The sequence below is a fragment of the Myxocyprinus asiaticus genome, chromosome 4, assembly GCF_019703515.2.
Source record: "Myxocyprinus asiaticus isolate MX2 ecotype Aquarium Trade chromosome 4, UBuf_Myxa_2, whole genome shotgun sequence".
NCBI classification, from domain to species: Eukaryota; Metazoa; Chordata; class Actinopteri; order Cypriniformes; family Catostomidae; genus Myxocyprinus; species Myxocyprinus asiaticus.
In genome coordinates this window covers 39,305,908-39,332,320 of record NC_059347.1, presented here as the reverse complement: position 1 = coordinate 39,332,320, position 26,413 = coordinate 39,305,908, and the positions used below count along the sequence as shown (strand labels likewise).

General features: G+C 40.2%; 1 protein-coding gene across 1 annotated transcript in view; it reads right to left on the bottom strand.

The window, feature by feature from the left end:
* Positions 1-26,413, bottom strand: part of spns2 (SPNS lysolipid transporter 2, sphingosine-1-phosphate) — a 97,321-nt gene that overhangs the window by 19,923 nt on the left and 50,985 nt on the right. Inside the window, exons 3-8 of the mRNA XM_051682547.1 lie at positions 24,460-24,596; positions 14,798-14,949; positions 10,818-10,884; positions 3,866-4,008; positions 3,151-3,303; positions 2,749-2,938 (exon numbers count right to left, since the gene is read on the bottom strand). Coding sequence (XP_051538507.1) covers positions 2,749-2,938; positions 3,151-3,303; positions 3,866-4,008; positions 10,818-10,884; positions 14,798-14,949; positions 24,460-24,596 — 842 coding nt within the window. The remainder of the gene's footprint in view (positions 1-2,748; positions 2,939-3,150; positions 3,304-3,865; positions 4,009-10,817; positions 10,885-14,797; positions 14,950-24,459; positions 24,597-26,413) is intronic.

The window sequence follows — 26,413 nt, the reverse complement described above, 5'->3', positions numbered from 1 at the left end:
CTTACTAGTGTTATAGGATATGTTTTCTATTGACTGAGATTAGTATGTACACATACAATTTAATTATTAAGTTTTCATTTATCATATGCTACCATAACAATTATACAGCATGGATATTATGAATGTAGCATCAGCCTTTATGTACTTAATGTAGTTTAATGCAAAAAATGTACTTCATGTAGTTTAAGAGAATCCAAATCGACTAAGTTAAATATTTTATTGTCATGGGTCATGACTGCTAATATGTTAAAGGCAAAGATTTTGGCAAAGTTTGAGGCATAAATTCAAAGATTTAGGCTAAACATTTTCTGAATAAATAAGCAAAAACCAGTGTTACAATTATCCCTGTTCTCACTTATATATGCCTGTGTGAGTGAATACCTGAGTAGTGTGTTTGGGCATGTATGAAACTCTGTCCCAAAGTGAGTTAAGATTCAGACAGCGTGACGGATGCCCTGCAGGACTCTGGTTAAGGGCTGAAGTGTGATCAGTCAGTCTGCTGAAGAGACAGCAGCTGTCCCTGCTGGAGCAAACACTGACAGCGCTCTCTCTCGCTCTCTCTCTCTCTCTCTCTCTCTCTCTCTGTCTCTCTCTAGCATGCTGTCACATTCTCAGACACCACATCTGTCACTATAAAATGTTCTCACTTTAAAACATTTTCACAACTTAAAAGTTTTGGATTCCTTGTTTTTCATACAGGACATTTGGATGTAATTACAGAGGCCTCTTGACAGGTGATTAAGGGGGATGCTCATGTCTTTAGTTGGGAGCTTGGGATAATATTACCCAGTGCTGCCACTGTAATGTTACCTGTGGCATATAGGCCTGTCTCTGTCTTTCATTTCTAAAAATACCCAAAATCTGTGAGCATTTATTGTTAAATCTGCAGTGCACTGATTGTTGCTCTCTGTGAGAGTGATATAATGCACTGCCCAAATGAGTAGTTGACATGTCCTGACTCCTGCAGTGTGACCTGCTGTTCTAAAACTATTTTAAATAGCATTTTGCTAATAATTTTATAATCATGTATCTTTTATGACAATATGGAATATTTGTACTTTTAGATATACATTTGTCAATTCAGGACCATTTCAAATGAAATAGTGAAGGCAAAAAGCTGAATAAAACTTATTAGGTCCTAAAAGAGATATTTCGCTAATATATTCATAAGACATTTTTAAGATATTGATTAAAAAAAAGAAAAAAAGAAAAAAGATGTATGCATCAATAATCTAAATACACGTCTCCCTTTCAAAGTATAGGTTTCAAAACAACATCCCACAAGCTGATATTCCTTTTGAATGTTAAATAATACAAAAATATTCAGTACTGCATATAAACTGGCAAAATGAACAAGTTTTATTTTCATTTATTGGTTTATTTGAAAGGGACCATACAGAAAAACATTGCTATGTAAGTTTAAGCAGCAGATGCCCTGTACACAGGCTTCTAGCTAATAGCTAATTTGCAGCACCTGTCCCTGGTATAGTATATGATATATACTGTATACCAGGGAAAGGTTATTTTACATTATATTATAATATATTATATTATATTTTTATAAAAATGGAAGATTATTATAAAGCAATTATTAATGTTGTTGTTCTGGTTCTCAATACATTATGTGCAGTTATTACATTATGTTTTGTAACTACCTTATTAGTTGCTACATGCCTGTATAGATTATGAACCCAAGATCTGTTGGTCCATGAGTCCATGAGACCACAACTCTACTGGTCACCTTTTCAGATTCAGCACAAATATTAACAAAGGCACTACAGGAACTGAGAAGTTGCAAAGTGTGGTCAGCTGAGGGTTCAGTTGTAACCAGAGTCTTTCATAGTTAAGATAAGATGGCAAACATTGAGCAAGCTTGATAAAATTAGTTTCACTAGATACAGCATGTGGCATTATCACAATGTACTAACCTTTTTTGTTCACAAGAAACTCAAACGGCCCCTAAAAATATGTTTATATATCGAGACTTCTCATCAAAAACAATTATGAGACCTTCGGACTAATTTGGCCACCAAAGGAGTTGTTTTCAAAAGCACTGAGAATTTATTCTGACCTGACTGTGTTTAATGTTGTACGAATGAATGTCACCTGGTTGCATTTCATTTTGTTATACAGCATAACTTTTCTCCATTACTGACTCAGAAATGCCACAGTCCATTGTTTCTCAGCAGTAACTGTGAAAACTGCACTCTTTTCCTACTTAACATGCCAATTAAAGAAGCAAGCAGTGCCTGCCTTTCTTATTCTTGTAGTGTTGGGTTTGGACCTAACAACACTGCCAAGCAACAATGGCTGTTAAAACCACTAAATGGAACAGATTCTAAATCTGCTTAAAACCTTGTATTAAACTTTGAATAGATGTGACCTTATTTCATCCTGACTTTATGGTAGTTAGAAGGGAGCTGTACCAGAAATGTTTAGGGCACTGTGTTAGAAGACAATCAGGAGAATACAGGTATTAACACAGCAATTCCATGGCAACCAATAAATGAGAGCTTTTCCTTGTCGTGTCTACTCCGTATTGTAAGAATAATGGATCAACTGTAACTAATCGCAGACATTTCAAAGAGATATGAAGTAAAGTACACTTTTGGAATGGCATGTAGACTTTTGAAGGCCTAAATTGAAAGTCTGAGATCAGAGGTAGGGGTTTTAACACTTTGTAAAACATTACTGTAACCATGAAAAAACTGACCCCAGTCCTGGAGGGAACGAAACAAAGCCACTTACATATGCCCCCACAATGCTCTTCTTGGCCACGACGAAGATGAGGCAGATGAAGATAGCAGAGCCAAGCATGCTCACTGCACACACCAGAGGATCAGCACGTTCTGTCTTCTGCCGAAAGAGTCGTGTTGTTACAGCGCCAATTACCACACCCAACAGACCCGTCACACAGGTGATAGTCCCGAATATTAAACTGAAAGATGAGAGAGAAACTTGGATTCTTGTCAAACGTTTAAGCTTTTCTTTGTGTATGGTCCTCTAGCTCAACTGGTAGAGCATGGCACTAGCAACACCAAAGTCATGGGTTGAATTCCCAGGGAATGCATGTGCTGATAAAAAATACACTAGAAGTTGCAATGGATATGTGTCTACCATATGCATAAATGTAAATGTTTTTGTTCTCACCTGTCTTTGCTGCTACATGGCTGATAGGTGCAGCTCACTGCAGTCTGCTGCACCACTTGAGCTCTAAACAGGTACTGCGGAATCCAGATCCCAAAAGCCCCCGTGGCAAATGACACAGCAGCCGATGCCAGAGAGGAGAACACATAACTGCGGCTGGGGAGCACAAAGAAGGGTAAGTTGTCAGAAAATTAATGAATATGCATTAATCTAATGTATCCGACTAAGAACACATGGGGTCTCAAAGTTGTATCTTTTAAACCAGAGGTGTGCACTTTTTTGTGAGACTAGCATCATGAAATGCCAGAAATGATTCCACAAAATGCCTCCTGTCTAATATTGGTTGTACAAACAGATAGTCCCGCCCCAAACTCTCACAATTGGTCGGGTCGCTCAAACAGAGGAATGTTTTGACAGAGCCACAGTGTTACACTCTTAGGCAAAAATCGCCCCCCCCACCCCCATAAATGGCTTACTTATGGTGGACTCTGCATATTAAGGAATTTTAAAATCAATTACATGCATCAGCTTTAAGTTTTCCCTTTAAGTCCTTCTTTCAAACAAATAATGTCCCCACTTTTGTCTGCATTAACTGTTTTGTGTAATTCTTCACCTTCTTACTCACATGCATACACTGTTACTTTCACTTTGTCGTAAATCCACACACATTTAGCCTCAAGTAAATGATCAGAGAGAAAAGAATAAAAAAGTGGCATACTTTTTGGCAAGAGCTTTCATGTCACAGAGCCAAGAAGTACGTGTCTTTAGACGTCCAGCGAGTTGGTCAGCGCTCCCTCTCTTTGGCTCAGGGACAAAGATGAGGATGAGGGTGCCAGCAGTCAACCCCAACAATGGAGAAACCTTTTAGATAGAAGAGAAGAAAACCATGTCTTTATGTACACACAGCAAGGAAAAATAATTTGCTCAGTCAGTATTTTTGTCTTGTTTTCCAGTAAAACATCTAAACATCCTTAAATCTCAGATACATTTACTTGAGAAGCAAAATGCATAGGACATTAAGACTTGTTTTCAGAGAATATATCTTAAATTACATTTGTTTTCCTTATGCCATTGGCAAATTCTTTTAAGCGTAAATCTAACATAATGTTTCCAGAGGGTTAAGAAACAAATAACTTTAATCTAAGATACAGTATATTCTCTGAAAACAAGTCTTATCCTACAAAATGTTTCTTCTTTTAAACAAGTTTAAATATTATTACTGGAAAACAAGACAAAAATACATATTAAGAATTTTTTTTTGGGGGGGGGGGGTGGGTCTTATGCACACAGTATGAGTTACAGTACTTTTTACACTAACTATGCTTGCTGGTATTACCTTGACATCTGTCAAACAAAATATTGTTTGCTGAACAATGATAAGAGTTAGAACAAACTGGCTTCCTGTTTGGTCAAGCAGTTCTTTTGGTTTAATTTGACTGGTTTAATTCCTATCTCTCAGGTAGGTCCTTCAAAGTAGCCTGGAGAGGTGAGGTATCCAAGCCACATCAGCTACTTACTGGGGTACCTCAGGGATCAGTGCTTGGGCCACTTCTCTTCTCTATATACACAACATCACTGCGACCCATCATTCAGGCACAGTTTCTCTTACCACTGCTACATTGATGACACACAGCTCTACTTGTCTTTCCAGCCCAATGACACCACAGTGACTGCTCGAATCTCTGCCTGGAAGGAAGATAAGACCCTTCCTCTCTGAACATGCCACACAACTTCTTGTCCAGTCACTTATCATAACTAGACTGGACTACTGTATCGCTCTCATTGCAGGCCTCCCTGCATGTGTAATTAGACCCCTGCAAATGATCCAAAATGCAGCAGCACGTCTGGTCTTTAATCAGCCAAAGAGAGCGCATGTTACACCACTCCTTGACTCTCTCCACTTGCTGCCGGTCAATGCACGTATCAAATTCAAGGCTCTAATGCTGGCATACAGAACAGTCACTGGGTCTGCTCCAGCATACCTAAAATCATTTCTGCAGAGCTACGTGCCCCCTAGAAGTCTGCGGTTGGCTAAGGAATGTCGCCTTGTTGTACCAACACAAAGAGGCACCAACTTTCGGCTTCATCATACCACGATGGTGGAATGACCATCCAACTCCATCCGTGAAGACTTTCTGTCTTAAGAAAATGACTAAAAACACATCTTTTCCATGAGCACTTAACCAGTCACTAATGACTAAAACAAAAACAAAAACAAAAAAACATTCTTGTTGCACTTTAATCTGTTTTGAATACTATTCTGATGCTAGTGAAACTTTGTAATATGGCACTTTTTCGTACCACTGTCTCCTTAAGATGATTCGCTTATGTTTTCCTCTTTTGTAAGTCGCTTTGGATAAAAGCAGCTGCCAAATGAATAAATGTAAATGTACATTTATTAATTTGGTCAATAATGCAGTTTAATTTTTTTATGTGATTGCTTATGAGTTTTTTGGGTTTTTTTTGTAAATAAGTCAGTGTATGTATTGCCGACTATGTAATGGACTGCTGTGTGGAGTAGTGGACTCCAATATATGATGTGTCTTTCCTTTATTCTCTTTCTTTCTTTTTCAGTTCTCCCTTGTGTGGGAGCGGCTGCCGTCCAGCAGGCCATGAGCTATTATCTCTTTTATCATCCTTCCTGATGGCTACAGCAAAGCAATGTGTGTATGTGAGCGTAAATAAGTGTGTGTGTGCTAGATGGTTCGCTCGCCCACATAGAAACAGCGTAAAAGCCTTTGTAGCTTGTGAAGGCCAAAGCAATTGTGGTGCAATCCTCCTGGAGATCATTTATTGCACATTAATGCAAAGCTCTACTCAAAATATAAGTGTCCGTGTACGGATCTATTGATCCAGTTACTGCATTATAAATCTACCTAGTGAACAGTGTGAGAGTGAAATAGATCACTTGACTACATTGCACTCTGAATGTATCTATGTGCACTGCAGTGCTTTAACACAGCTGTGTCTCTCTAAAACCTGGATTTGGTCTCGTTATCACACCATAACAAGAAAACCCAACAGCCATTAAAGAGGTCTTTGCAGTGAACACGTTTCCTGACAGTCACACTGTGGGAATCCCTCCCCTTCTCCTATGATCTGGTTTTATATCAAAGCCTGCACTGATAAGTCTTCTTGAACTCTGACTCTGTCTGACACTCAGCTTTGGTATTGTTAGACAGTGGCTTTCCTGTTAATCTGAAGCTGGGGCTTCTTTTGTGCTTGCTAAGGTTAGATTTAGATGCTGGTTTTAGAGCAGCACCAAAGGGCAATTGTAATCAAAGAAAGAGAGATAAAGGTGCTATTTCTGCTGGTATTTCCCATCTCTGTTTAGCAGAAGACTGGAATGGGTCTCAATAATTAGGTTATAATCCTCCACATGAAACACCAGAACACATACACACTTCAGCTATGTGTGCTTAATCCTGTTCTGGGTCTACAGGAGTGACAACCACATTCTATGACCAAAGTCACTCTTGAAAAATTCAGGTAGTGACAGAAGTATATACAATAAATCGTTGTTATGTGTACAGAACCAAACTGAACATATACAGGTGCATCTCAATAAATTAGAATGTCGTGGAAAAGTTCATTTATTTCAGTAATTCAACTCAAATTGTGAAACTCGTGTATTAAATAAATTCAGTGCACACAGATTGAAGTAGTTTAAGTCTTTGGTTCTTTTAATTGTGATGATTTTGGCTCACATTTAACAAAAACCCACTAATTCACTATCTCAAAAAATTAGAATACATCATAAGACCAATAAAAAAAACATTTTTAGTGAATTGTTGGCCTTCTGGAAAGTATGTTAATTTACTGTATATGTACTCAATACTTGGTAGGGGCTCCTTTTGCTTTAATTACTGCCTCAATTCGGCGTGGCATGGAGGTGATCAGTTTGTGGCACTGCTGAGGTGGTATGGAAGCCCAGGTTTCTTTGACAGTGGCCTTCAGCTCATCTGCATTTTTTGGTCTCTTGTTTCTCATTTTCCTCTTGACAATACCCCATAGATTCTCTATGGGGTTCAGGTCTGGTGAGTTTGCTGGCCAGTCAAGCACACCAATACCATGGTCATTTAACCAACTTTTGGTGCTTTTGGCAGTGTGGGCAGGTGCCAAATCCTGCTGGAAAATGAAATCAGCATCTTTAAAAAGCAGGTCAGCAGAAGGAAGCATGAAGTGCTCCAAAATTCCTTGGTAAACGGGTGCAGTGACTTTGGTTTTCAAAAAACACAATGGACCAACACCAGCAGATGACATTGCACCTCAAATCATCACAGACTGTGGAAACTTAACACTGAACTTCAAGCAACTTGGGCTATGAGCTTCTCCACCCTTCCTCCAGACTCTAGGACCTTGGTTTCCAAATGAACTTGCTCTCATCTGAAAAGAGGACTTTGGACCACTGGGCAACAGTCCAGTTCTTCTTCTCCTTAGCCCAGGTAAGACGCCTCTGACGTTGTCTGTGGATCAGGAGTGGCTTAACAAGAGGAATACGACAACTGTAGCCAAATTCCTTGACATGTCTGTGTGTGGTGGCTCTTGATGCCTTGACCCCAGCCTCAGTCCATTCCTTGTGAAGTTCACCCAAATTCTTGAATCGATTTTGCTTGACAATCATAAGGCTGCGGTTCTCTTGCTTGGTTGCATCTTTTTCTTCCACACTTTTTCCTTCCACTCAACTTTCTGTTAATATGCTTGGATACAGCACTCTGTGAACAGCCAGCTTCTTTGGCAATGAATGTTTGTGGCTTACCCTCCTTGTGAAGGGTGTCAATGATTGTCTTCTGGACAACTGTCAGATCAGCAGTCTTCCCCATGATTGTGTAGCCTAATGAACCAAACTGAGAGACCATTTTGAAGGCTCAGGAAACCTTTGCAGGTGTTTTGAGTTGATTAGCTGATTGGCATGTCACCATATTCTAATTTTTTGAGATAGTGAATTGGTGGGTTTTTGTTAAATGTGAGCCAAAATCATCACAATTAAAAGAACCAAAGACTTAAACTACTTCAGTCTGTGTGCATTGAATTTATTTAATACACGAGTTTCACAATTTGAGTTGAATTACCGAAATAAATGAACTTTTCCACGACATTCTAATTTATTGAGATGCACCTGTAGAAGTTAACTTGTAATTTGTGTCTTCATCAAATGCAGTGCAAGCAAATAACAGGCAAAGAGGTATGTGTCCTGACTTATTTGCAAATTTTGATACAAGTCTGTTTTTCTCCACCTTAAGGTGGTGTCACACTAGCCGACTCCAAACAACTTGATTTTGGCTGAGGGTGTCACACTTACTGACTGTTTTGGGGAGATCTCGCTCTCTTCATTTGAAAGTATAACATTTAAGTATGCCGATTCAGAATGGTAGAGGGGTGACAGACATTCCGACTCGCTTTCTGATTCCCTGTCACATGAAGCTTACCGAAATAACAACAGGAGTACCGCGTGAACATAAACAATATTAACAGAGTGATTAAGGATGTGATTCATGGAGTAACTTGTGAATGTGTGTGATTGAGTATTTATCCCCTCGACGCTTGCCATGGAACGTTCATGTCTGTATCCAGATTTCAGTGATTAAAGGATTTATGTTCAACAAAAACAAACAGTTCTGCCTCCACTTTCTGATTTTATTAGTCATTTTAGTGTAGGAGAACCCCAGGAAAAACGCTTGGTAACAAAATCCCTATGGATTACAAACAACGTTTGTGATGATATGCGGCTGTGCGTGCGATCACTGACAAAAGCTTTCAGAGCAGAGCATGATATCTTGTCAATTCTTCAGTGAAAGAAGCTCATTGGTCACTTGACGAGACTACAAGAGTCCACCCTGGTGACAAAACTATTGTTTTCTGTCATGTTTGATGTGCTTTTCCAGTTCTCAGAGCCATTTATTCAGTAGGGAGTGATGATCAAGGGATAAACGACCTCCCTCTGGCAGACGCTAATGCACGTTCTGTCTCTCACCTACTGGCCGTTGACTATGTAAATAAAGGTTGGCTGGAAATAAATGGCTGAAAAAATCCACTAGTGTGAGGCCAGCTTTAGTTGCTCTCACTAGCCTTGCGATCTTGGGGTATCTCAGGCAAAATTATGGTCCTGTTAAATTGCATCAGCATAACGAGCAGTAACAAAGACAAGCCAGCTCAGTTGACAGCATTTTAATAAAAATTGCAGAATGAACACAACTCCATTCACTACTTGGTCAGTTACTTTTGGATTACTTTGGTCAAAAGTAAAGAATACAAAACAGCATAAACTTTTGGCATTCATGTTTCTTGTTTGCCGTGATACCAAACTGATGCAATAGTTATCATTGTGTCCATCATCGCAATGCCACTCACACAGTCACTCCACAAACAGAACAATAATTCAGGGGATTCACTCTCTCATTTAAAGGCAATTGTCATTCCCAAAACCTTGCACTGTGTACGTGGCTTATAACGTCCACTCCACTTTCAATCTCTCTCCCTCTTTCTCCAAGAAAGGAAGGCCATTGTGTTTAGGAGCCTTCAAAACAAGCGGAAAGTGGCACAGACTGTTTTCTTTCCAGGATATGGCTGAAATGGTGTCCCTTTTCATCTCTCTGCTGTTTTCATACTCGTTTAAAGTGCTAGTGATGATTAATTGCCCCCTAATCCTGAGCTTTGTCTCCTCAAGGAATGTTTTTCTCAAGGAAGTTAGTGCTCGAACAATGGTGCTCTGCTCTGCTGTTTGCAAAAGCGTTCAGAAAAAGTAGCTCCAAATAAAGTCATTCTTGTTCCTGAGGGCCATATAACTGTCATGTGGAGAGGTGTTTTTGTTAGCTCGAGAGAGTTTAACACTCCTCTAAAAGTCTTCTTTTAGTTCTAAGAGATTGACATGAGTTTAAAGAGGAGAGTACTTCACGATAAGACCCTCTGTGGATTCTTTAAGACACCACAAAAGGAATGACTAATGGAGTCCACCTGTTAACTTCAGCATTCACCTGTTAAAGTTTCAACAGAAAGAGTGAAAGGCCTGCATGGTTTTAAAACAGCACTGAGCTAATGAAGGGGGAAAAGACTGGAATTTAAAGCACTTCTTGAGGCCTCTTACTTTCTCTGACAAGTTTTGTTTTGGCTCTCTTTTTCACTGCACTCCCTCCTTGATTACAAAGTGATCAAAAAAAAAAAAAAAAAAAAGATTGCAGGCCACATCATTTCCCCTCATTCAATCATTTCATAAATTATCTATTACTATTTTAGTTTCATTAAAAGGTTTGCCTCTTTTGGATACCGCGGTGATATATCAAACCTACAGAGGGATATCCTTCAACAAACGGGTCTTTGTAAGTGAGCCCCTTCTTCTCCTCGGTTTTTGCTGCACAAAGACTGCTGTGAGAACTGTGAAGACCTTGTTATTTCATTAGAGGAAAGACTTAAGGATAGCGTGTTTGAGTGGAACCCAAGGGAGCTGGAGGCTGGTTGTCAATGCTCACCACACAGGCTTCAAAGGGATAGCAATGTTATGTTTCTTTTTCAAGAGATGGGCGAAGGTATTTTGGGATTCACCTGTCTGCCATGGGTTTTAGGGATATTTTTGAACAGCACGGGAGGAAATGGTGTGTATTTGTGGAGACTATTCATGCTTCCTGTAAAATATTGATACACACACAGAGACTCACACATTTCACATCTCTTACCCTCAGAGCCCAGTACCAGTCCCCTCCAGCATCTTTAGCAATGGATCCCAGGATGTAGCCCAGACCACTGTGGAGGAGAAAGCAAAACATGTCAACATGTACAAGCCAACATCATATTTTAGTCATAACTGGCTCACTCACACAATCCATCTCTCTTGCCTGCTGAAAAAAAAAAAAAAAAAATTAAACCAGCCTGAAAAAAAAAACAGCTAGACCAGCTGAATAACAGCATGTTTAGAATGGAAACCAGTAAGACCAGATGAAATCAGCTCGGTCAGGCTGGAAGACCAGCTGGCCAACTAAGTAAACCGGTTGAGACCAGTCTGGCTGAGCCAAAAACCAGCTAGACAAGCTAATGATCTGCTTGGTTAGGCTGGGAGACCATCTTAAACCAGCTAAGACCAGAAAACCTGCTTAGGCTGGTTTAGGATGGATTTTTTTTTTTTCAGCTGGGTTTTTGTCTCTTTCTCTTTTCTGTCTGTCTCCCCCACCCAAAGCCGTGTCATGCACCCTAAAACGTTCATGTGCTGGATAGGCTGGTTAAAATCAACATGCATACTAATGCTGCTGATAATGGCTTTACACTGAACATCACCTCTGGCTATGTAAGAGAGTCAACCACTTAGCATTACTCAGGGGCTTAGAATGACAGATCAGCTTTGAGAGCAACAGAGAGAGAAAGAGAGAGGATGACTGGGGAAAGCTTCCTACAGTGCCAGCTTCCGACACAGTGTTTCTCTGGGTTTGGATGGATTTGGAAACTGTGGTGAAATCCTAACTTCAAACATTCAGATGACCTAATTCTCATATATTCTGCACCCGCAAACTGCAAGCAGTTGGAAATTGGGGCTGCAGAGTGTCTGTTTCTCACACCAATATTCCTGTATGTCCTTATAGGACAAGTCTGGCTGAGAAAGAGTGAAATAAGAAAATGAGAACCGCTGGCACTCAAGGTGGGATCATTTCTTCCCTTCTCATATCTGAGGAATCTGAGTCACATCTCTTCACAGACCAAACTCTCTCAGCTCTACATCCTGTTTACATTCTGATTAAGTTCATAATTGCACTGTTATGATCTCTGGGATGAAACACACAAGAAGTATTCCCTCAGTTTATCTATATGTATGCTGATTATCTGGTCTTAGACATCACTGGATGTTATTGGACTAAGCTGTCTGTCATCTGGATTTGTATGTTTTGTTCTTTCTCAGTCATCACCTGTTCACAAAAAAGTTGATTGGGTTTCTTGCTGTTTTTCTTTCTATCAGTCCTCCATTTAAGTTCTAAAGTATTCCTCCAAATTCCCTGCATTTGATACATTATTATTCTCATTCTTACTCAAGGGTAAAGACATTCATACTGTCTCAATGCATGTTTGAAAGACTTCTTGAATGTCCTTGGACATGAAACCCTCCCATGTTTGTACACCTGTTCCCACACATGTTTGCTAAAGGCAAAAGGTAGTCCAAAGATAAGTATATTTGCTACAAAAAGGTGCTACATTCACCTACAATGATATTATGAGTAAAGGTGTGTGGTAACTATAGAAAATAAAACAAGAAAAACACTCTCAGAAGATGATTGCAGAATGATTGCCCAACTTGTTTCATCACTAAGACTATTAGTATGAATAAACCCAGATTAGAAACTATTTCAGAACATTCCTCCACTTTGCTGATTAAATGAGATTTTTATTCAAATTATTGCTTTGACAAAACAAGGAAGGTTTAGACACAATTTTTGGCCAAAAGCATGTGGACAGCCAAACACCACACCAATATGTGCTTAAGTAAAGTGGTTGGTTCTCCTGCTTCTGACTGCTTCTTCTCTTACTATTATTTACTGTTTGTAGTGTATAAATTTAAGGATTAGTATTTTACTAAAGCTGTTTGGTATAGTAGCCGCCAGTACTGGCATTTGTTCAGTTTTCCTATTTGATATATTGTGCCCTGGCCTAACTGCAATGTTCTAATCATTCTGTTTAAATTCTGAGCATCCCTCCCAGCATTTAACCTCACACACACACTTCCTGTGTTCCCAGACATTCGCGACAGGCTGTCCTCCACAGGTAAACCACATTATTTACCTTTAACTGCCCTTGGCATATCCAACTGATGGATTTTTTCCATCCCATCCTTTCCTCTGACTACACTCAATCTCTCATCGATACTATTAGAAGCCGTCGAACAGGCCTGATAGCAAAAGCTGCGGTGTTTAGATATGTGGGGGGACAGTGTTCAATTCCATGGGGGAGCCTAAGCTGGTTTACTGGTCTTAGCTAGTCTCCAAGCCTGGTCAAGCTGGTCTGTTAGGCTGGTTTAAGCTGTTTTACTTATTTATTTATTTGGGGTTGTGTGACGAGGAGGAGGGCAGGGCCGGGCCGTGACTACGCACACCTGGCCCCCAATCGGGCTAATCAGCCGAGGAGAGGGATAAATGCAGTTCGGGAGAGAGAGAGCCACATGTAGCTGCCGTATATGTTTATGTTTGTGCCGTTTTAATTTTTCATTAAACATTATTTTGATGGTTTGTCCAGTTCCCGCCTCCTCCTTGCCCATTTTAAACCCTGTTACATTGGTGCTGAAACATGGGAAGGAGGAGGGATGCACTGTCGTAGAGTCCTAGAGTCCACACTGTCGGAGTGGCTGTCGTCCACCAGAGGGTGGAGGAGTGGTCGAGGACCAGGCGACGGCGTGTCTGGGAACTGGTGAGCAATTTATTTTTCTTTTCTCCTCTCTCTCTCTCTCTCTCACTGTCGCTCTGCCTTGCCATTTCCCTCTTTTTTTCCCCTCCCCTTGTCCACTTTAAAAGCCTGCCGGCAGGCGCAACCAGAAGCACAGCATCCCCCTCCACCGCAGAAAGCGGGGGGTACATCATGCCGGGGGTTTCCCGGCCTGAGGCAAAGGACGGAGGAGTGTGACGAGGAGGAGGCCGGGGCCGGGCCGTGACTACGCACGCCCTGCCCCCAGTCAGGCTAATCAGCCGAGGAGAGGGATAAATGCAGCAGGATGTGGCAGTTCATGGGAGAGAGAGCCACACGCAGCTGCCGTGTGTGTTTATGTTTTTAACATAATCTTTTTAAGTTTTCATCAAACATTATTTTGATGGTTCATCCAGTTCCCGCTTCCTCCTTGCTCATTTTAAACCCTGTTAGAGGTTGCAAAAACCTTTAAAAGGAAATCAAGCAATTCTTGTTTTGTGTGTGTGTGTGTGTGTGTGTGTGTGTGTGTGTTGTTGTCTTCTCCATTTAGTAAATTATTAAATTGCAAGATGTTGTGTTCGTTAAGGTAATGCCGCTTAAAATGCTACATACGTACATACATTTTTTATCACCTTTGCTCTGTTTATTTTCACATCCCTTTTCTCTTCCCCCTGTCTTTTTTCACCTCGATGAACAAAAGAAAATGCTGCTGCTTGTGTTAAGTGACCAAAACAGACAAGCTTAAAGTCTTTTTACAGCAACAGCAGTTTTAGAATATCAGTCTCCATTTGGCCCAGGCTGATATTTAAGTCTTGCTGTCTGAGGCAGCGACCACACAAAATGCACAGTGTTGCTGGGCTTAATTCTCCACAACTGACCTTTACTGTGTTAAGATGGTTGCTGAGGTTATCTGGCTGTCAGAAGCGATTCCTTTAAGCTTCACTTCACCTTTTCACAAAACTCATTCTTAATATAGTCTTTATGCACGTTTAAAATTCTCATCATAGCTAGATTAAAAATGTACATTAACAAGCCTGATATTAGAACAACAAGCTCAAGCATGGTAAATAATATCACTTATAACTAAGTAAAATAATCACTTAGGCATAAGTAAAATAATCTCTAATTAATATAATTATTTTTGGGGTGGGGGGGGGGTTGAGGTTCTGGCCTTCTTGCTAAGTCTGTTTCTGCTTTAAGATTCTATCTGACCATTGAAGCCAAACACAGAGACTTCGACTGATGTGGTGAATAAGGTTGTATGGCTTTTGAAACTCACCTTCCCAGTGGGATGGCCAGATAGAAAACAGAAAGCATCATGGTCCTTTTGTTGTTGGTGAACAGGTCTCCAATGATGGTAGGGGAGATGGAGGAGTAGCTTGATTCTCCAATACCCACCAGACATCTGGACAGCACTAGCAACCAATAATACTGCAAAGAAAGAGGTCATATGATCAGAAAAGAGGAAACAGCTCTTTAAATAATGGTGATGTCTGAAGGAATTACTTTTGTATGTTCAATTGCCAATATACTTTAAGGCAGACTAAACAATTCCAGCAGCTTTCTAATGGATTTAATCAATCATTAAAATATGGGTCTAATTCCCTCATTCCTTGACATTTACACATTATAGATCAAGATCTTTGAATTCCATTGTGAAGCTTTTTCTTCATTGAGCTAATGATACTGCCGGCCTACATGAAAGATGTTTATTCTCTGAAAGAAATAGATTCTGTCTTCCACAACTGAGACCCGCCAGCTCATTCAGTTTAATGAGAATTAAATTCCAAAGAAACAGACAAACCTTTAATGGATTGTTCAAAATTAAAATGTTTGTCATCATTTACTAATTTTCATGTTGTTTCAAACCATTTGGCTATAGTTGTTGCTTGGAACACAAAAAGTTCAGTCTCAGAGAGTCACCATTCATTATAATTGAATGGAAAAAGATGCAGTGAAAGTGAATGGTGACTGAGGCTACCAGTCTCTAACATTCCGAATAACATCCCTTTTTGTGTTCCACTTGTAAGAAATACAGTCATATGGGTTTGGAACAACATGAGGGTATATTAAATTAGTATATGACTGAATCTTTAATTTTTGGGTGAACTATTCCTTAAATACAGTTCGTGTTTGTGACTAAGGAGCAAGTTTCCTATTTTCTGATACACTGCTAACATGTGTCTGTTGCCCTCTGACCTTGATCTGGTTATTGGTGGGTGAGGAAGGAAGCCAGACTAAGAAACCACCCTTCCCTGAAATGGCCTAGACTCGTTGTGTATATAGCTGTTTGTGTGCAGACGTTTAAATGTGGGTGTGTGATGGACATCCATACTGCTGTGGAGAATCTGGGTCATCCCGGCAGTCTCCCAAGTGAGGAATCTAGTTATAGATTTCTCTCTCACTCACTGTTGTACACATGGTCCATTTTTCTTTACTTCATGACCTCTTTCTCCATTTCATTTTAAAACCTCCTCCATAATATCACACTCGTAACACATTACTTTTCTGTTTCTTTTCACACCCTCTCCTAAATGACGACTCACTACTTTTATCTGTAAATAACTATGTCTCATTTATTTTGGCTGTGTTCACCTTCATTTTCTCTCAATGACCAAACACACACACACACACACACACACACACACTCACACACACTCATGAGAGGCAGTTGGCAGTCTAGCCACACCCAGCATTGACAGAGTGATAGAAAATGTAAGCAGCAAACATGGACATCCTCTAGAAACACCAGGTCATCCCATTACTCATTGCAGACCTCCATGTTTGATATCTCTTGAGGAAGTTTGCAAAGCCACCTGACCAGCCAGATGATGTTGTGGCAGACTTTTGTAAACCCCTGTACTCTCACAATATATACAGTATATGTTTATACCACAGTCCTGTTGATTGCTTGATTCTGATTGTTGACAATCAAGATTGTTGATGTTCTAAGGTGTGCAATTATTTTCCAGTAAACACACGGCTATGAAGTAGTTGCACGCATACTCTTGAACGCATAACGGTTCCATATTACGGCAAATTATTTCAGTTATTTCAAAGAGCCCTACAGGCTACCACAGCAAGTTAACCAATTAATACAAAAATACTGGCTAAGTACATTGGATAAGAATGGCAAACAATGTCTGTAATATTCTACATTTATTTCAATTTTGGTTGAAAAGCGCCCTTGCGCACCCACTCTCTCACTCTTTCGCAATCGTCACACCCACACTCACACACACTGACACTGACACACATACATACACGCACACACACACGTGCTAACACACACACACACACACACACACACACACACACACCCCACAGCCTGACTAATACAACGGTTTCTATATTACCTGAAATAATATATAGTATATATATATAATCACCCTCACGCTCCCCATCCCCCTCTCTTTCACTCTCACACACACTCCCACACACGTGGACACACATACAGATATGCATTATGCAAACAGTTGCTCGTGAGTGAAAAACAGAGTGAAAATCAGCGAACACCTGCATCTCAGTGGGGTTGAAAACAGTTGTCAAGGTTTACAACGGAAAAGCTATATACAAAAATGAAGACACTCGCTGCTGCTGAGAAGTGAGCTTAAACGTACATCTTGCTGATTTTGAAGTGATGTTACTCCTGACGAGATCTGCAACAAACAAAGGTAATCCCACACGCGATCTCTCTCAGTTTCTGAGTTTCTCTCTTTCGATCACTCAAATACGAACTCACACACAAACCTTGTTACTCCAGTAAGTGCTTCAGTTAGATTCAGCTAGACGGCTCGCTTTGTTTCGTGCTGACAGAAATGCAGCTCTGTGCGGTAAGGCTCACGGTGGTGGCTTGTGTGTTTACATCAGCACGGAATGTGCAAGAACTCGGTGCTAGTTTGTAGTTACTGCTCTTTGCTGGTGGAGTTTGTGACTGTTAGGTGCAGACCATTTACCAAAGGAAGTAACCACTGTCCTTATAGTCGGATTGTACATTCTCCCCAGCGCTAATGCTAAGGAGGCACTTTGTGAACTGTATGGGGCTATTAGCGAACTCCAGAACGCACACCCTGATGGACTGTTTATTGTCGCCGGAGATTTCAACCATGTGAATCTCAAATCAGTGCTCCCTAAATTCCATCAACATGTGGACTTTGCAACAAGAGGGGTGAGCGCACTGGATCTTGTTTACACAAACATCCCCAGCGCATACAGGGCAGAGCCCCACCCCCACCTCAGCTACTCAGACCACATCTCTGTTATGCTAATCCCAGCATACAGACCACTTGTCAGATGCTCTAAACCGGTTCTGAAGCAGGTGAAAACCTGGCCGGCAGGAGCCATCTCTGCTCTTCAGGACTGTTTTGAGTACACTGACTGGCACATGTTCAGGAAGGCTGCAACCGATGGCAATTCCATCAACTTGGAGGAGTACACAGCATCAGTGACCAGCTACATCACCAAGTGCATTGATAACATCACTGTTTTCAAGACCATCACTACACGCTCCAACCAGAAGCCGTGGATGACTTCAGAGGTGTGTGCGCTGCTGAGTCCCCTTCAGAGCAGGTGACAATTCGGCCCTAAGAACAGCGAGGGCCAAACTTTCCTGGGTCATTAGAGAGGCAAAGCACGCACATACCCAAAGAGAATCCACAGCCACTTCTAGGACAGCGGTGACATGCGGCGCATGTGGCAGGCCATTTAGGCCATCACCAATTACAGGACAACATCACCTGACTGTGACAGTGATGCCTCGCTTCCCGATGTGCCGAACAACGTATTACGCTCAAGGCGCAGAATGATGCCGCGAGGAAGACCACCCCTCCTCCCAACGACGAGGGGCTGTGTCTTACCATGGCTGATGTGAGGAAAACTCTATGCAGAGTCAACCCATGAAAGGCTGCTGGACCAGACAACATTTCTGGCAGAGTGCTCAGAGGATGTACAGCTGGTGGATGTTCTCACTGACATCTTCAACATCTCCCTGAGCAGTGCCGCCATTCCAACGTGCTTCAAGACCACCACCATTGTCCTGTTCCAAAGTCTTCAATGTCCTGCCTCAACGACTACCGTCCCATCGCACTCATACCCATCATCATGAAGTGCTTCGAGAGGCTCGTCATGAGGCACATCGAGACCCTGCTGTCCCCTTACTGGACCCCCTCCAGTTCTCATATCATCCCAAGTGTTCAACAGATGACGCCATCGCCACCACCCTCCATCTGGCCCTCACCCATTTGGATAAAAAGGACACGTACGTTCGAATGCTGTTCATAGACTTCAGTTCAGAATTCAAAACAATCATTCCTCAGCATTTGATTGGAAAGCTGAGCCTGCTGGGCCTGAACCTCCTGCTGCAACTGGATACTAGTCTTCCTGACTGGATGACCTCAGTCAGTCTGGATCGAAAGCAGCATCTCCAACACCACCACACTGGGCACTGAGGCCCCTTAGGGCTGTGTGCTCAGTCCACTGCTGTTCACTCTGCTAACTAACGACTGTATAGCAATGCACAGTTCGAATCACATCATCAAGTTCGCCGATGACATGACCGTGGTGGGTCTCATCATCAAGAACGACGAGTCAGCATACAGAGAGGAGGTGCAGTGGCTAACGGATTGGTACAGAGCCAACAACCTGTCTCTGAACGTGGATAAAACAAAAGAGATGGTTGTTGACTTCAGGAGAGCATGGAGCGACCACTCTCCGCTGAACATCGACGGCTCCTCCATGGAGATAGTCAAGACCATCAAATTCCTTGGTGATCACCTGGCGGAGAACCTCACCTGTTCCCTCAACACCAGCTCCTTAGCCAAGAAAGCCCAGCAGTGTCTCTACTTTCTGCGAAGTCTGAGAAAAGCCCATTTCCCACCCCTCATCCTCACAACATTCTATAGAGGGACTATCGAGAGCATCCTGAGCAGCTGCATCATTGCTTGGTTTGGGAATTGCACCATGTGGAGGCGAGAGTGTGGTCTAGCGCTCATCTGGGGAGAGAGGGTTTTCACCTTAGATGAATTGCTGGCAATTGTTGTTTCTATGTTCGCAGTGAGAGACGGGGGAAATAAAAAAGGCCAGAACTCAGAGTGAGAGAGAGAGAACCCAGCTGACGATGTGTGTGGGCAGTCCATCTTCTACTGCTGATGATCAGGGAACCCCAGATCATGGCACAACAGCTTCTGGTTGCCAACCTCCTGGACTACTTGCTATTTGTTTAATTTAGTGATGTTTGACTAGAAAAAGAAAATTTTTACTAGCATTAGTCACATGATGAGTGATCATTTAGCTATAAATCTATAGTATTTTGGGGGGGAGAAAACAAGATAAGGTCCTTGACCAGCCAAAACCAATTGTACTCTTATACCCAATGATAATAATTGTGAGTGTGCTTCAATAGTTTTGTCCTTGCTCTCAAAACAGCAAACCTCATGCCCTCCAGTCGTATGGTGGTCACTTTTCATTAGAGGGGATCCCTCACTCCCTTTCCTCCTTTTCATCCCTTATTCTATTCCACCTGACAGTCTTTGGTGTGACAGCATTTCCTCAACATACAGCCAAAAGAAAAACAAGTTTACTTGTTGAATATTACATAACTCAACGGCAGGGGAATTTCTTTAGTGTACGTGACGGGAATCAGCAATGATAGGGGACTGCAGCAAGCTGGGTTATCCTCTGCAACTGAAAGGATTTCTCTTTTCCTGTTTTTCGTGACTCTGCTCAAAAATTGCAAAAGCTATGTGCTAGTTGTTTATTGACAGAATAAAAGAATAGCAGGAAGGCAGAGAAAGAGAGAGAGAGTGGACGAATGTTTGTTTGTGTTACACAATCTCTCTCCCCTCTTCACCCTAACACATACACACACATGAAAAAATAATGCTTGAGCTGTCACTTACTGTACATACACACATCTGGAGGGTGGTTAGTTGGGGTGACTCACACACACACACACACACACACACACACACACACACACACACATACACACACTTCATTGTCACCCGAAGTGAGGGGATTAATGGTGTGAGGGATGGACTTGAGGGTGGCGATCTCTGTAACCTCCCTGCTATGCCAAATTCTCTCTCTCTCTCTCTCTCTCTCTCTCTCACACACACACACACACACACACACTCACAAACTTATAGCTTATATCACTTACTGTATATCATTGTGGGGACTCTCCACTGACTTCCATGCATTTTATAGGTTTTATACAGATCTAATGATAATTTCTATCCCCTAACCCTACCCCTAAATTAAACCCTCACAGAAACCTTTTTGCATTTTTACATTTTCCAAAAAACATCATTTATTATGTTTAATAAGCCATTTCCCTTGTGGGGTCCGTTGGCTGGGCCACACAAGGTAGGTGATCTCAGGTTTTACTATCATTGTCCCCACAATGTCGTATAAAAATGTATACACACACACAGTTTATGTAATATGTAACAACTAGATTATACAATATATAATAACTAGATGTACAATCGATTGTACGTGATTAGGTGTTGATTTCTTAAAGACTGATTATTTGATTATTTTCACATGCACAGATCCTAATTGAGCTTGTGGCCGGGTGGTTTAAACCCCAAGGTTTAACAACAAAGTCGACACATCTATCTCCTTGTCTTTTTTTCAGACCACATCCAATTCATGAGGCTGCAGTATTGTAGGACTGACTGTACACATCTGGCTTCCCTCATCCCTCAAATCCTATCCATAAACATGAAGTTTCAAATACATTCTGCATAAATATGTGCATGTCTAACTAAAAACCACCAGCCTATCAGCCCCTGATGTTTTGTTTTCTTGTCATTTGTCAAAAGCAAGAAACAGGATTATGATAAATATGGCCAGGGAAATTTGCATGGGCACTAGACATCCTAAATATCCCATTCAATTGCCACTTACAGTATATTTATTACTTGTGTTCAACTATTCAAAGGATAAAAAAAAAAATGCACCTTTTTGACAGCCTGAGATGATGTGTTTCCATCTTATTTAGCAACGTAATTCTTGTGAAAAAAAAATAATTATTATATTTTCAATTATTCTTTGTTATATTACCCTGCCATTTTTATTTTATTTTTAAAACAAGTCAACACTGCTGAGGGAGTGACACTAATTATGGGGTCATTCTCTCTTCTAACTGAGGTGATCCATCTCTCTCTATTTTTTTTTTTTTTTTTTTTCTTTTGGAATGCCATGGAATGTAATAGAGGAATTGTTCATTTACTGTTGGAGCCAGTAGTAATGTAAAAATGATATTTGATGGTCCCTTTTTCAAAGTTTTAGAAGTTGACCCCACTAGAGTTTACTTCTGCATTCTAAACCCAGAAATGTGGAAAGGCTCCATTGCAGATGGTGGAAATTATTGCAACATTGATACACAATTCTGTATCAATATTTTCAAAGCAAGAATCAATATTTTAGTGTTATGTTTTTTACATGAATATTTGTGTGAAATTTAACACCACTCAGAGCAAGTGTGTGAAAAGACGAAACATACTTCACCATTAGGTCAACAAACATTCAATTATTTTTATTTGACATAGATGTAAACTCAGAACAAGTAAAGAATTGAAGTCTTTAAATTGTTTCGTATGTAAGGATATCATCAAAGATCCTCCGTAAGGATGCTATTCCCACGTTCTAGCCAGGTCCCTGCTGATTACCACCCCTATTTCCAATCATGCTCCAGCTATAAATTGTAGTAAATTGGCTGTCTCTTCTCAAAGCTCTAAGAAATCTTGTTAAAATAAGGCGAACAGAGTTTGAGAGGTCAGTTGAAGCAATAAATGTAGTACATCATTCCTCCAAAAAGCAAAGATTACCAGTACAGAACAGTGTTATTTTCATCAAACTAATATAAGAAAACACACATTCGGTCATTTACTTTACCGATCCTATATTTCTTGGTCTAATAGTGTTTTTCATCATTTCAGTGTATCCCTTATGAAACATTGTATTAAAGATTTAATGCAGCCCTTGTAGCAACATTGCAGTAATATTAACGCGATAGTTAGGATGGTGAAAGAGGAGCTTGTGTGTAAATATGATCTGCAGACTGCTTTTCATGGAAAACGTTATATAACAGCATACAGCCGTGGGTAGGATGATTGACAGATAAAGGGATATCTGCATCCTCTGCGCTATGTATGCATCTGTGTATGGGTGTACGTTCTGGAAGGGAACATGTGACTTTGATGCAGAGTGGCTTCTCCTGTCAGTGTCAACTCAGCATTGCAGATTGAGTGGATTAAAGCATTTATACCCCCATGGCATTCAGCCATACCATTCCAACCACACACACAGTTCCTCCAGATGCACACACAGATACACACACTCAGTGAAAATGAAAACTGGCAAGAGGCTAACACACAAAACAGTGCACACACATAAACACACTATGTCAGAGAAAATAACTCACTAGAATCTGTTATTTTAGCCACAGGGAACATTCCTTAGCTTAGTCTTACTCTCATTAACATGGCCTTTAAATTACCCGCCACTCTCCATCTCTGTTTTAATAACCTCCCCAGAGACTGGCCACACACACATACACACACATACACTTTGATTGATAGGGGATGCAAAGGATTCTAGACAATAGTTATCAATTAAAGGCATGTTCTTGTATTGTCAGTCTTTGCCTGCCACCCTCAATTCGGCTTTCTTATTGTCCTCCAGTGTCTATGATTAGTTTTGGTTCATCATTGTGAAAATTAGTGTTTTTCATTATAAAAGGGCCTGATTATAGATCAGCTTTGGGTTCATTATTCTTCATAGTGAAGACATATATTCTTCATAGTGCAGGTTTTGCATTGGGTGGCTTCTGTGACTCTTGATCAGTGTTGGGTGTAATGCATTACTAAGTAATTAATTACTGTAATTCAATTACCTTTTCCTTGAAAAAGTAAAGTAAGGGATTATATAAAACAATAGTTAATTTAAAATTGAAATTTAATTCTGATGTTAAAATGTATGTTTTTTAATTTAATGCTGCCCCCTTAAATTCTTTGTCCAGTTCAAGAATAATTTATGTGATTTTATATTATTTATTTGAAAGAATTAAAAGAACAGTTTCATGTCTATCCTTGTATTGTTCATCTGGTCGAGGTTGATATGGGTTTTAAAAAGTAATTAATTATTAATTACTTTTTAAAAGTAAGTAAAGCAATTATTTTTCAGACAGAGTAATTACTACAGTAATCAAATTACACTGTCGAAGATGTAATTAGTAGTTAGTAATTAATTACTTTTTTTAGAGTAACTTACCCAACACTGCTCTTGACAGTGATTGGCTAACAACTGTGATCTCTCTATGACATGAGCGAGTGAGTGTGGGAAGAAACACGGAGTAAGATATTTATAGAGAAGACAATAAGGAGATGAAAAACAGCCATAGAACTGAAACAAGAGATCTTTAGAGACAGGCCTAGTGTTATGCTAAACGAGCATGTCTTTTAATCATTTAATCTTTGCAAAAGGGAAATGGAAAAAAGCAAAGGGTGAGAGGAAGCAAGAGAGAGTTGAGAGAGAATAGATGGAGCATCTAAAAGATAAATAAAGTACATTTGAGTGCAGTGAGCTTGTTGGTTGTAAAACAATATTTTAAGATCCTACAGCAGATCAATGTGAAATGGGTCCTGCTATGCTGAATGACTCAAATGTTGTTTCAAAGCTCTCTCTCAAATGAGCCAGAAACTGAATGAGCTCTAGTGATGCTACTGCTGGGCTGGGTTGCTGTTCTGCTTCTAAAAATACACATGGCTTGCACTGCAAGAACTAGTCCAGCCCTTTCTATACAAAAATTATTTGCATTTTTATTTTAAAGATTCTATTAAAATGAACCAACATGATTTCTTTAAGTTCTGAGCAACAGTGAGTTTGAAGATTTAAAGAGGTGCTTGCTGAAGAAGAAGAAAATTTGATCCCTACATCTTTGGTAATAAAGGAGCTGAGCAGTGTCACGAAAGACCAGAAGAAGATTCCACAGCTCAGAATGATCTTTCTGTTGAAACGATCCCCCAGGTATCCAAAAATGGGTGCGGCCACCATGAAACTGCAGATGAAGACTGTAAAGAAAGAGAGAGAAAACGAGTGATTGAATCAACTTACAACTTCAACATTTATTCTTTATAACAAAATAATATATATAAAGAATAATACATATACTATATATATATATATATATATATATATATATATATATATATATATATATATAACAAATTCTGTATTGTACAATATTACTGCTGTTTGCACACTACCTGTAATACTTGAATCCTATGCACCTTCTGTCTTGCATTTAACTGTTTAGATCTGTTCCATGTAATTTGCACTACAGTGCTAAATGCCATTTTATACCTCATCCTCAGTCTCAATCCCTTTTTGCACATTTTGCACTATTTACACATGATGCCATATATACTCTAATGGTCACCATCCATTCACACATCTCTGTACAATGCATCATATCTATTTACATTCCTGTCATTTGCACTGAGCTGGTCTCTACCTCTTGCACTATTTCTATATATATATATCTATAAGCCGCTAAAATATCATTTGATTCTCGATGGATGTACTGTTACATCGTCTTCTTCTGCAAAGAACTTCTAATATAACAAAGGTGTTATATTAGATACCAATCTGTCCTTTGAAAATCTAATTTCCAATGTTTGTAGAACAGCATTCTTCCACCTGAGAAATATTGCAAAATTACAACACATGCTCTCTGTTGCTGATGCCGAAAAACGAATTCATGCGTTCATGACCTCAAGACTAGATTATTGTAACGTATTACAGGGAGGATGTCCAGCAAGTTCAGTAAATAAACTTCAATTGGTTCAAAATGCAGCTGCCAGAGTGCTGACTAGAAACACAGGAAATATGATCATGTTAGCCCCATTTTATCGTTGTTACCTTGGCTACCTGTTAAATTTCGTATTAATTTTACAATTCTGTTAACTACACACAAAGCTTTGAATGGTCTAGCTCCACAGTACTTAAGTGACCTTCTGACATGCTATATTCCATCACATTCATTACGATCACAAAATTCTGGCTTGTTAATAATTCCAAGAATATCAAAATCCACAAAAGGGGAGATCCTTTTTATACTTGGCTCATAAACTATGGAATAGCTCCCTAACACTGTTTGGGATGCATACACACTCACTCAGTTTAAGTCTAGACTAAAGACTCATCTATTTAGCCAGCACAATTAGGCTCACAATTATCAGAACCAGAAACATCCATCATGATCTATAACTCTGCATAAACTTGAATGGCATCTACACTGATATTATTCTATTTGTTTCCATGTCTCAACCATGATTCCATGATTCATATCCCGAGGTTACCAGAGCCTGCCAGATTCAGCTCCATTCCTGCTTGGTGTCGGATTCCACTGCTATGACGCTGAGAGATGACGGCAAACTACAGCTTGTGTTAGCCGGGGAGGAACACAGTAGTCAGCTGTATTTTAGTCTGTAAATTGCAGCAGTGACTGTAAAATATAAATCATACCCTGTATATACAGTGGCCCTTAAAAAACTCTTAACACTTATGTTACACTTACAAATGTATGTCAATGCACTGCATTGCAATGTCACTGCATCTGCAAACAAATTATGCTAGACATTTTCTAAGCACTAACTTTTTTCAATTGCATCAATTTAAATTTTTTCAGTTGCTTTTAACCAGCTTGTGCCAAGTTGAAGTCATTTCCCCTCAACTTCACACAGGTGTCCTAGCAGTGCTTTGGCGGCCCATGCATTTTAAGTCTGCTCCTTCAGTGCAATTCATGCCATTAAGAAAACACAGTTTCACAATGAATAATTACATGGCATCATACATTACATGGTAGTCAACTAATAATACCAACTGA